This window comes from Miniopterus natalensis, chromosome 3 (genome assembly GCF_054644295.1).
Source record: "Miniopterus natalensis isolate mMinNat1 chromosome 3, mMinNat1.hap1, whole genome shotgun sequence".
Classification (NCBI taxonomy): Eukaryota; Metazoa; Chordata; class Mammalia; order Chiroptera; family Miniopteridae; genus Miniopterus; species Miniopterus natalensis.
The window spans coordinates 94,018,464-94,031,499 of record NC_142083.1 but is presented as its reverse complement, the minus strand read 5'-3'; the positions used below and the strand labels follow the sequence as shown (position 1 = coordinate 94,031,499).

The 13,036-nt window shown below is 45.6% G+C and overlaps 1 protein-coding gene across 5 annotated transcripts in view; it reads left to right on the top strand.

Annotated features, from left to right (window-relative positions):
• Positions 1-13,036, top strand: part of MAPK8IP3 (mitogen-activated protein kinase 8 interacting protein 3) — a 48,747-nt gene continuing 35,711 nt past the window's right edge. For all 5 annotated transcript variants that reach the window (XM_087815733.1, XM_016208072.2, XM_016208074.2 and 2 more), the window contains exon 1: positions 1-346. In XM_087815733.1, coding sequence (XP_087671859.1) covers positions 29-346 — 318 coding nt within the window. In that variant the 5' untranslated portion in view covers positions 1-28. The remainder of the gene's footprint in view (positions 347-13,036) is intronic.

Genomic DNA, 13,036 nt, shown 5'->3' with positions numbered 1-13,036 from the left:
GGCCGCGCTGGCGGCGGCGGTGGCCGCAATGATGGAGATCCAGATGGACGAGGGCGGCGGCGTAGTGGTGTACCAGGACGACTACTGCTCCGGCTCGGTGATGTCGGAGCGGGTGTCGGGCCTGGCGGGCTCCATCTACCGCGAGTTCGAGCGCCTCATCCACTGCTACGATGAGGAGGTTGTCAAGGAGCTCATGCCGCTCGTGGTCAACGTGCTGGAGAACCTGGACTCGGTGCTCAGCGAGAACCAGGAGCACGAGGTGGAACTGGAGCTGCTGCGCGAGGACAACGAGCAGCTGCTCACCCAGTACGAGCGCGAGAAGGCGCTGCGCAAGCAGGCTGAGGAGGTGCGTGGGCCGGCCGCGCGGGGACCCGCCCGTGGACCGCGTACTCCCCGCCCCGCCCTCGGCCCCGCCCGGGGACACCGCCCAGCCCGGGGACCCTGCCCCCCCGGCCCCTCCCTGCACGGCCCCCAAAGTCCTGGGTCCCCTAACCTGGCGCAGGCGATGAGCCCTGGCTCCCCCTTTCTCCTCGGCTGCTGCCCCAGCTCAGAGCCCGGAGCCCTGAACCACCTGGCTTCACCGGGGGAGCTTGCAGCCTAACCAGCCCCTAGCGTCTGCCCGGGCCTCCATCTCCACCTCTCTTTCCAGACTCCCAGTTCTTTTTGCTTTTGTGTTTGTTTTTCGCAAACCAGTTTCCTAGACCCCAGTTGCTGCCTCTTGCTGCTGCGATTCTAAACCCTCCCAGAAAAGGGATTTCTGAGATTCTTAGGGTTCTGCAGCAGAAGAGGTCTGTTGTCAGCAGACCTTTTCCTTGTCCCTAATCCAATGTTTTGAAGATCTGTGACTTGGGTCAGTTTGATAATTGGTGTAAACACTTGACTAAAGCTGCAGTTAGACTGTTTCTCTGGCACCAAGTGAAAGACTCCAGGTTTCCAGAGGTGATTTCTTTGCCTTGTGGTTTCCTCAGTTGGGAAAACTGTTAGCTTAGGTGGAAAAGGCTAAGAAATTCCATTCTGGCTCCTAAGGAGCTAAAAGTAGAATTTTGAAATACTTGTGTACTAGGATATCTCCATAACCTGGAAATCACTTGTTTGTGAACCAGTTAGAGGAACTGTGCATTGTAGGCAGTACCACTAAACTTCATTCATCATCAAATAGTTAGCACTGACTATGTGGCAGACCCAAGCAGATGTGGAATGTGGGTTCCCATTCCTGTTTTGCCTTTGTGACCTTGTCCATGTTGCCTGCCTCGTCTGCATTTTGATTTTCCATCAGTCAAATGAGTCAGTTGCCCTAGATGATCTCTAAGACCTGACATTCTGTTATTCTAGGTATTAGTGATGCTCTTTGATTTATGAATAGGAAGTGTCTTATTAAATGAGTTAAATTTTTCAGTTAATTTGGCTGAACACATTGTTGGCATTGAAGTAGAAGATTGTTTCAGTATTTTGTCTTTTTCTTGAACCAGAGTGGTTTATGCCCTAGTTCGGTTTAAAGCATGTTTATAAAAATTAACAATGTCTTATATTATTCCTACTTAGAGTGATTTATTTTGCTTTTGGTTTTATGTGTCTGTCAAGAAACTGGTGTCTATTGATTGGAGTGCCAAGCACCGCCAAAACTGATTTAAAACTCTCAAGGGAATGCAAGAGCTCATAGGATTTTAGAGTTCAGAGTAGTCCTAGGCATTTACAGGGGAAGGACCTGGCTCTGTGAAGAGGGGGAACTGGACCAAGGTCACATGCCCTAGAAAAACCAGGCCAGGACCCAGTCTCTTGACTCCTAGCCTGGGCTCTTCCTTTCTTGTCATGCTGCTATGAGAGGTCAGAGAGCTGCACCCCCTGAGGACTGGAGCACTAGGGCTCCCCTTGCCCACCCAGGGGGCTATGGCTGCCTCTCTAGTGCTAGGCAGCGCCCTCCCCTTCTCTAACCACTCTTGGCAGCCATTTGATGTCTAACTTAGGTTTCAGGTAGGTTTGTTTTCTTTCATCAGTACCTGTGTGGTCAACATGATGGATGAGAAGGAACTGAAAGGAGAAAACCAAGTTAGACAACTATAAGGCTAAGAATCATAACCTATCTTAAGAATTAGTTCTGCATGGATTAGGTCTCTGCTGTGCTCTGTGCAGTTCAAGTGCAGCCACCAGTGAGTGTGCTTCTGGCCTCCCACCTCCACTCCCCTGGACTAAGAGCTGGGGGCGCGGTGTGCATGTGGTTTGCATGAGAATGCCTTTGAGGCCAAAACCCACCATTGCCCCAGCTATTAGGAGAAGCTGCACAGAGTTTCCTGAGCAGAGAGCCATAAAGCAAATGCTTGGCTAGCCAGCATCGAGGCTGTAATTAGATGTCCACCCTTGGAAAGACCGCAAGTGATGTTTAAAGAAAAGAGCCAAATCCTGTAACCATTTTGCCATTCTAGCTCATTTATGAAACCCAGCAGGCATTAGTTTCTAGTTTTGTGGAAGAGCACTATGCATTGTGGATCAGTGTCTTTTTCTAGGCAGGAACTGAGATCACAGATGTGTGTCTGATAACTCAAGAGCTGGCACGTCATAGGCTGCAGACATGTTGGTGTTATAGAGCTCCTGCATCCCGACCACTCTGCTCAAGAAGGCTTAGTCAGAGCTGGGTAACCTGAGCCGCCTGCAACCTTTTGAGCAGACAGAATGTTCAGATTTTTTTTTTTTAAAGGCTCAAGCAGAGCAAACAACCCTGTCTCCTACTTCTTGCCTGTAATAACCACAGCAAGAGGTTGCAAGTATGTCCTGGTTCTAGGGTGGCTCCTTAGACTGCTCATTTGGTGAGAGTGATGGTAGCTAGAGATGGTGGGGTCTAGGGAGAGGGCCTGAGCCTTGGAGTCCACAGACGTGGGCTTGAGTGCCAGCCCTGCCCTTGGGAGCTGCATGCCGGTAACCAGTCTTCCTCTCTCTGGCCGCAGTGGCTGCCTCTGTAAAGCGAGTAGGTTGCCAGGTGTGGCAAGTCACTTTCATCTCAAGAGCCAAGTCCTATCACCGGCTCTTGTTTTTCTGGGGTCTGCTTCAAGGCAGATGTAGCGGAGTGAGGGAGCAGATCCTTCACGGTTTTGCAGGGCAGCTTTGGTTGGAAAGCACTGGACATCTTAGTCTCTCCTTGAGCAGGTTTTGCCCTTGTCATTGAGACCAGGGAATCCCACTCAAGCTTGCAGAGCTAATTGGACCTATTGCTGGCTTCTGCAATTTCTACAGAGGCCTAAAAAATGCTGAAAGTTTTTAAAATCCACCAAATTCTTTCCCATTAGAAAAGAAGGTTGGAAATGGGCAATTGACTGGGACAGCCGGAGAACTAATAGATGCCCTTCGGTAGTAACCGGAGGTGGGAGTCATGTGCTATGTTTCCCCCGGCAGCAAAGAGCCCCCCCCTTTTTTAATCCTCACCCGAGGATATTTTTTCCATTGCTTTCCAGGGAGAGTGGAAGGGAGAGAGCGAGAAACATCGATGTGAGAGAGACACATCGACTGGTTGCCTCCCGCATGAGCCCTGACCTGGGCCAGGGATCGAGCCTGCAACCGAGGTACATGCCCTTGGCAGGAATTGAACCCATGACCCTTCAGTCCACAGGCTGACTCTCTAGCCACTGAGTTAAACTGGCCAGCCCCCCCCCCTTTTTTTTTTTGCAGTGATCAAGCACTTAGCTTATGGGAGGAAAAATGATGTTTGAGAGACAGGTGTGACTTTACTAGCCATCATTTGCCTTAAAATCTTCTTTGCCCTGAAGAAACTACTAGCGACACCCCCCAGCTCATCACAAGCAACCCAAGTGGATGTTGTCACTGATTCTATGGCATTTGGTGCTGTGCAAGAAAATCACCCACCTGGAGGAAGGGTTGACCCAGAACTGTTTTCTAGTTATATAAAAGTAATCCATTTCATAGAAGAGCATTTGGATAGAATTGAGCTGGAGGGCAGGGGATGGGCACCATAATCCTACTCTATAGAAATGATCGTTTTGCCTTTTTTTCATAAGTGAATTAATACTTTCAATCAGAAGTTTTTCTTCTTGTTTCCCATATTACAAGTAGTAAATTCACCACTCCTTGGACAAGATATGTGATTTCCTCTTCTGCCATTTGGTAATATTAAGAGCAAGTTTTAAAAATTGTGTGTTTTATTGTTTTGTTTTTTTAAAATCCTCACCCGAGGATATTTTTTCCATTGCTTTTCAGAGAGAGTGTAAGGCGGGGGGGGGGACATCGATGTGAGAGAGACACATGGATTGGCCTACCTCTCGCCAACCAGGGCTGGGGATTGAGCCTGCAACAGAGGTACTTGCCCTCGGCCAGAATTGAACCTGGGACCTTTCAGTCTGTGGGCCAGTGCTCTAACCACTAAGCTAAGCCAGCTAGGGCAATTGTGTGTTTGTTTTAGATGAAGCCATTGAGATTTGGTGGCCTGAGCTGCCATTCCTAGTTGCCTCCAAATGTTGGCCCATCGTAGCTATACCAGGGTCACCAGGAGTACACCAAAACCTCCCTCCAAAAATGGTGGGGGAAAAAGGCATAGAAGAGCAGAGAGGCACTTTCCAGGGTGAACAGTGGGGAGATTCCCAAATGTGAACTTCTCCCCACATACACTTTCTCCATCCCTCCCTCTCACTTTGCTAAGGCCTTAGGGGTCTCGAATGTTCCTGTGGTCTCCTCTGTTCTGGATCAGACCCTCACTTTCTGCTTTTCCCCGACCTTGATGATTGTGACATCACAGGCCAGTTATTTTGTAGGATGCCCTTCAGTGTCGCTTTCCAGAAGTGATGTCAAGCTTGTATCAGAATCTGTTCAATCCTTACTGTATGCAAGATGGGTGTTGGAGAGGGGACACACAAGTGTGAGGCAGGGTCCCTTTCCTCAAGTTACATTTATTGTGAGGGTGGGAGGATGACCCGTAAATGCATGAAAAGATAGTTAACTGCAAGAGACCAAACCAGGCGCTCCATCAGGGAGACAGAGTGATTTTCCAGGCGACTATTTCCTGTGCTCTGTTAACATCAGGGCCCTGGGGTCATCCTTATCACCTCCCATATCCAGTAGCTAAGTTCCAGCATTCTTTTGGCCCAGTTTTTGTTTTAATATGCCTTCTTTTTTTAATCTCCGTTGCTACCGTCCTGGTTCCAGTTGCCACTATCACATTGGTCTCCCCAGCCTATCCCTCCCCTCTCCCAGCCCTTCTCTAGCCAGAGTGAACTCCTTCAGAAGCAGATCACACCTCCTCTCGCCGGTTCATTTACTCATTCAACAAAAACGCTGAGTGCCAGGCTTGGCTGCAGGCTCTGAGGATTTAGGTACCTGCTGTCCCAGGGCAGGCACTCGGATGCGAAGGTGTTGGGGGGATGCTTCCATACATTCAGATAGTGGGGGCATGGTATGTGGAGTGAAAGGTAGAGACAGGGACTACTTTGAGTAGACAAAGGGACTTTTCCAGGAGGGGACCCCTTCTGCTCGAACCCCCTTGGGGCCTGGTCTCACCCCTCCTCCCTCTGCTCCCTATGCCCTGCCCCCTACTTTTATGCTCCCTTTCACCCCCTCTGCATGCTGTTCCCACTGCCTAGGCCACTGGCTGGTTCCTGTGCACATCTGGCACAGAGACGGCATGGAGCACATTCAGATGCTGGCTGCTTAAATGAGCAAGTGCTTGTTGAGAGTGAACAGTCCCCCCACCCCAGACCTTCCACACTGCCCCAACCCAGGGAGCAGGCCCCACACTGTGCCTTGCACCCCAGCTTCCCCACACCTGCTTCACGCTTCACCAAGGGGGCAGTGCCCTTCTGGTTCTTTTCTCCCTGATCACATACCCCAAACAGATGCTAGCCATCTGTGTGTGTGCCCATGAGGGGGAAGCAGCTTTCCCCTATCTCTGTGCACACTACACTGTTGTCTGTCTAGTTCTGAAGGTCAAGGACTTTTTCTGTGGTTTGAGTGTGAAGCAGCCGTCTGTCCAACACAATTTTCTGTGATAATGAAATTTCCATTTTGTGCTGTCCAGTTCAGGAGCCTATGGCCACACAGGACCGTTGACACTTCAAATGTGGCTCATGCAACTAATGAAGCGAGTTTTTATTTTTATTTCATTTTAAATAGTGTGAATGTAACTAGCCACCTATGATTGGGACCGTCACACTGAGCACCGCAGCTGAACACAGCCTCGCTTCATCACTTTTCTGTGAGGGCAGGCAGTAGACGTTTCTGTTACTCAGCTTTAGGCAAGAAAGGAAGGTGTACCTGGCTGGTGTGGCTCAGTGGTTGAGCAGCAGCCCCTGCACCAGGAGGTCACAGTTGGATTCCTGGTCAGGGCACATGCCTGGGTTGCAGGCTTGATCCCCAGCAGGGGTGTGCAGGAGGCAGCCAATCAGTATTTCTCTCATCAATGTTTTTATCTCTCTGTCTCCCCTCCTGTTCCTAAGTATCAATCAAAACATATTAAAAAAATGAAAGAAAGAAAGGAAGATGCTAAAAAGGTGGGTTTTTGTTTCAGTGAACATGTTACAGAAAGAGGGGAAACCCCAAAGCAGTGGGTTTTGATGCAGGAGACCAGACAGAAGAAAATATGTGAGATGAACCAAAAAAAAAAAAAAAAAAGTGCCAGCTGTTTGGACACCAGCAGAGGACAGAGGTGATGAAATTCTCCAGAGGCTGAGAAGAGGTCTGGTGGGAAATCCCAGCACCTAGAAATTGCCCACTGCTTATGATACAGAATTAAATCTTTGACCTGTGGCTTCCTTTTTTTTTTTCCTTCCTTCCTTCCTTGGAAACAACTTTATTAAGATCAGTGCACTAAACTGTATGTATTTGAAGCATGCAATTTGGTGAGTTTTGACACATCAACACCCAGAAACCTTCCCCACAAGATAATGACCATCATCCCCAAAGTTTCCTCCTGCCCCTCAGGAATCTCTCTCCCTGCTTCCCCTGTCCCCTAGTAACCTCCAGCCTGCTTTCTGTCACTGTAGATGAATTTGCATTTTTTAGAACTTTATATGAAGGGAATTGTGCAGTGTATCCTTTGTTTTTGGTCTGGCTTCTTTCGGTCAGCAGAATGATTCTGAGATTCCTCCAGGTAGTTGCTAGTGTTAGCCTTTCACTCATTCTTTGGTGCTAAGCAGTAGCACCTTGTGTGGGTGCTTAGCCATCCTCCTGTCAGAGTAGCAGCTCCAGTGCGCCATGACCTCCTGCATTTCAGTTCCGTACCCCGCGGCACTCCCGCAGTAACTTGTTCTGGAGAGGCTCAAATCAGTTGGTGGCCTGCCACGGGTCCAGAGCGCCCTACTCAAGCATCCCCATTACCAAGGTGGAAAAGTCTCACCCCAAGGAAATGAAATATTTACAAAGACACTGAGAGTCCACAGTCTTTAATCAGTTACTTTTTTTGACCACATCTATGGGCAAATGATTTGGGAAATGCCAAGTTAAGTGGGACAGGGAGGGGTCAGGAAGTTTAGACAAAGGGATGCCGCTCATTAAAGTTTCCTGGGTGCACCTCCCCAGATCTCTTGTTTTTCATGCTCTCTGAGTGCTCTTCCTTCTACTCTGCTTTATTTTGGACTCCTGTTCCCTGACCTTACCCACACCCACCTTCTTACCACTTCCCTCTTCCCAGGAAACAAATACCCAGACCAGGGCAAAAGCCCCTGGGTGCTTGCTTGTACTTGTGGCTATGGGCCTGTCTCAAGTTTACAGTGTTCAGGTCTGAACAAGAGCCTTTGTCTGCAGAAGCTGGGTGACTTAGGAAGTTTAAGAAGCCAGTGTAAACTACTAAGGTTGCTACAGAAAATACACTTGAGAATAATTTCTCCTAGGGGAAATTTTTTCCAGGATGGGACATTTAGAGTTCTGGTTTTATCTTCCTTTTTATTTCCCCAGGCACCAAACATAATATATACAGTCAAACCTTGGTTCTGCAACGTCTCCCATCTAGAACAGTTCAGTTCTCAACCAAATTCATGGAAAACATGTCTCAGTTGTTGAACAAAACAGGTTCTTGAACAAAACTTAGGTTCTTGACCTGCTAACCCTTTCATGCTGATGTGTCAGCATGACAAAAATCGTCTCTCAGGCCACAAAGGAGAGAATGGGAGTCAGTTTACCACTAAACCTCAAATTGTTAACATCTCAGGAAATTGTGCTGTGAATTGTTTGTTTGTTTGTTTGTTTTGCTTTTGTGGCTGGCAAAATGGATGATTAACACAATTGTAAAACATAAAGAGGCCATCGAGAGTGTTAATGTTGCTAAGAGTGTGAAAGAAACAGTAATCACAGGCAATTGAAGAGGTAGAAAAACTGTTGTTGATTTGGATAAATGAAAAGCAATGATATGTGAAAAAATGACGATGCTGATACTGACCTGAAGGACACCCCTAGAACGAATGCTGAAAGTGATTCGTTTAAGGCTAGTGGGGGGTGGTTCGATAATTTTTATTTTTTTTTTAATATATCTTTATTGATTTCAGGGGGAGAGAGAGGGAGAGAGAGAGAGAGAGAGAGAAACATCAGTGATGAGAGAGTCATTGATCAGCTGCCTCCTGCACACCCCTGACTGTGGATCGAGCCTGCAACCCGGGTATGTGCCCTGACCGGGAATCGAACCGTGATCTCCTGGGTCCTAGTTCCATGCTCAACTGCTGAGCCATGCCCGGCCCGGCTGGTTTGGTAAATTTAAGAAAAGAAGTGTTTGTAGATTAAACAGTACATTAGACATGTACTATATATAAGAAAGGTTAAAACGGGGAATCACTTGGTCTGGAACAAACTAATTCAATTTACATTATTTCTTATGGGAAAAAATGATTCAGTTTTCGAACAAATTGCTTCTCAAACAGACTTCTGGGACGAATTAAGTTTGAGAACTGCGGTTCCACTATATAATATATTTACTATATAAAGTATATGTTAGCATTTAATGTATAATACATAAACAAATATATAACAAATATACACTCACACATATGTATTTTTTCTGACTGTTACCAATTCTTGAAAATTAGTGACTTCAACCATGCCATTTGTTGGGATTCTTTTTAGGCAGATGGTTAACCAGCAGTGCCTGTAACATAAATGTGAGGAACCTTTGCTTTTTTTATAAATCCAACCTGATTCTTGGATTTCCGCACAGTGGCTTGGTCTCTCAGACATGTGTCAGGAAGTCACCAGCAGTACCAGGAATTGGCCATCAGGAGAAGGGGATCTCTTCCAGGCACAGAAGCCCGCACCCAGCATCCCAAGTGTTTGCCACTCTGCCTTTCCTAACATAAAACACCAAAAACAGCATTTTCCTTCGGGAAGTTCACTGTACACCCTCACCCCCAGGGAGGAATTACATGATCAGTAATTCAAAAGACAAGGTCTTTGATTCCTTTCTAACCAGCCATAGTTGAATTATTGCCTGTGTGTGACCCTGGCCTAAGGGACATCTGAGGGGGAAGAATTAAATGTAGTAGGTTAATTTACTCTGCTATTAAAATAACCTTGAGTTATGAAAGTTACCAAAACTCTAGAGATTACATTCTGTGAGAATGTTTACCTAGTAATCTCTCTTGTATTGTGGGAATTGGGCATGCTGGCTTCTGCTGTCTTAATTTTATATGACATGAAAAGTGAGCGTCTTAACTTTGCTTTTATAGATAAAATGGGAAGAATGCTCTCATTCCATGGAATGTGGAGAAAAGCTTCCTTTGATTCCTAGATTTTGGAAGAGCCCACACTCAGGTTATTTCAGTTGGTATCTTGAAATTCACCAAAAAGCAAATTCTGAAAACCAAAGTTGAATTTCATTTTAAAACAGAGCACTTTATTAATGGGGGGGAGTACAGCTTGGAAACAAATCTAAAAAGGGACTCCTGTGGTATATTGGTCTTTAGAAGTGGGAATTAGGTACAGTATTTCATATCTACAGTTAAGGATAAGCCATGCTGGTCCGTTTCCGATTGTATAATTGCTGTCATTGCTTTCTTAGGGTACCAGAGGCTTGTCAGAGTCGCCTTAAACATCCATGGGGTTTCATGTGCTACATGACTGCTGCTGTTTTTTTGCTACATGACATTTTGATTAGACTTGGTTAGACAGATGACAATTGCAAATAAACTCAAATGCGTAGTGTGTGTAATTAACACTTGTAAGATGTTTTCACTTTGCTCTAGTCATGCCTTCTGGAGGACTGAGATACTACTCTGCAGAGTATCTTAGATACAAGACATACTTTTTATAATCCAGTAGGCACTGTGCAGACCCACTCAGCCCAAATGCTGAGAGTTAAGTTCTTCTTATTGTCAGTTCCATTCATATTTTGTTGGAGTCAGATTCTACTTGAAAATTTTTTAGTTTTCTTGCAGAAGACTTTCTTTGTAGACTTAACTTAGTCTCTACCCTGTCCCCCACTGCTGAAAATTCTTGATTCTTTTAAATCTAAAGTAAATGATCTTTGAAAACATTTATTGAATTTTTTCTGACTTTAACCCAGTTTAAAAGTTCCTACTGATGCCTCTCCCCACTGCCGCAGCTACCCTCCCTTGAGTCGGAAGAGAACTTCAATTTGCAACTTTTTTCCCGTCTTTACTTATTTAACCAGGCACTGCTCCTTCACATTAGCTATTCCTTATAGTATTTGATGAAGATTGGATCACGTGTTCCATTACAGTTAAGTGGCTAGTTTGCATTTTTGTTCACTGAAACTATCATAATGACATTGAAATAATTCTTTCAAGAGGGCAAAGAAAGAGGAGGATTTCTTTTACGCCGTAGAGCACCATATTGTGTTTGTGACATTTCCTTAAACTCCGAGCCCTGAGGGTCCCTCCTCATGAGCTGTCTGGGAAGATGCTGGCCTCTGAGACTGGGAAGGGTGGGCACACTGGGCAGCAGGTTCTCACCCCGCTCGGCACCCTTGGAGCGGGCAGGGGGGCGAGGCTGGCCAAGGCCGGGCTCCTCTTGAATCTGCTGCTAGTCCCTGTGGGTTTCTTGGGACTTTTTGTTCATCTGGGGAGTTGTTCCTAGGAGCACTCACACCCCTTGTCAGCTGGTAGTGCCTAAAGGATGGACATGATGTCGGTTACTAAGGACTGAGCATTTCCCGCCCCGTGGGTCCTTCTCTTTGGCACCAGGATTTGGCGTGGCCAGGGAACTACAAATATTCTGTGTCAACCCACCCACAGTGGAATCCATTTCCCTGCCCCTACTGTGTCTTTTGCCTTTAGCCTTGAGGCCATCTGTGTACACAGCTTACATAGATGTTTCCTCTCAAGGTTAATGTCTCCATATTTCCTGAGGCTGAAAGGCCTTAAAATACCATAGTCAGAGGGTTTCTTCATGTGACCTGGTTTGGGCCAACTTCATCAGAAATATAGGCATGTGGGTTGTTTTATGGTATGATAAGGCTTTTTGGCACTGTCACCTATGTTGGATTTTTAACGATAACCTATCAGGATAGATTTAGGAAAGCCTGACCTTAAGAATCTGGGGGTGGGTTTTCTTACGTTGTCTTTAGTTTGAAAATCTTTTTAGCTGACTCTCAAATATGAAACACAGGTAATATGATGAAATAGAGATGGGGAGAATTCTAATGAAATGGCACTAGCACCACAGAACCCTTTTCTTCATATAAATCTCAGTGGTGTAGCTCAGAGGTAGGACAGTGATCAGTTTAAAGAAAGAATTTTCCATCTTCCAGCACCAGCTGCCCCACCAGCCAGGTCCTCGCTGGCTCGGTGAGCTTTCACCTGCTCCCACGTCTGGCTCTAAGCACTGCTCAAAAGCAGTGACCCCTTCCTGAGGGCCAGAGAACTGAGTGCCTTCTGACAGGCGAAATGCTTATTCAAAAAAATAATTATGTAAGTGGTTCAGGGTGATTCTCAAGTTAATCTAGAAGGATAAACCAGTGGGAATAACCAAGGAAATGTTGAAAAGGAGACTTAAGAGAGTGAATATATATCAGCTGTTAAAAGATGCCGTAACATACAAGCCGTTGGTGCTGGGTCAAAAATAGATGAAATACATATTTGAGTTTAACGTATGATAAAGGTGGCATTCAAAGCAATGAGCAAAGAGTAATTTGTTAACTAAGTAAATGGTACAAAAGTACTTGCAGCGTATAAGACTGACAAATTCGTGAATAGGTATAATAAAGGTCCTTATAAATCATTAAGAAAAATACGGACATATGGTAGGAAATTGGATACAGGACATAATGAGCTGTTTGCAAAAGAAGTACACATCAGGTCCTCAAATAACATCCTTTTGTTCAAAGTCGTTTTGTTACAACATTGATGATACTCTGCAGGAACTTAACTCTTGTTTATAGCAGTTAGCCTGTGGTAAAATGGCTTCGTTATATGTTATTTCACTTAAAGTCACAGAACCTATTGATGACGTTATGTGAAAACTTACTGTATATGACCAATAAATATATGAAAAAATGTTCACTATTACTAGTAATCAAGGACTGAAACTTAAGACAGCTGTGCTAGGCCTTTTTTCCCAACTGTTGCATTGGCAGCGATGTTTAAGCTGTATGGAGAGAGGGCGATAGCTCTGGGAAAGGGGACCACACCACCTTTGCAGCGTGTGAGTTGGGGTACCACCTGAAGAGTCGTCAGCAGTGTGCAACCACAGTCTTAGATAGTAGGAAGCCATTGGGCAGATACACAACAAGTAACCATAATAATAGACAATTTAAAGAACAGTAGGCGATGAATTGAGTGAACTATGCTCCACACACACATACTCACAGCAGGACACACACCTATTAAAAATGGAAGTGGCGGAATGTGTTTCTTGATGTAGAAAGATGCCCCAGTGTAAAGGAGTGACTAAATCAGGTCACAAAAGACTGTGCAAAATGATCGCACATCCGCACTCATGTACTCACACAAACCTGCAAGAACATCACCCAATTATAACTGACTATGGGTGCTAGAATTTTTTAAAGTTTTTAAAAAACATTCTCCTTTTTACTTAACACTCTCATCTGATTTTTTTCTACAAAAGCATATGTTGTTTATGCCATTCTTTTAATTTTTTT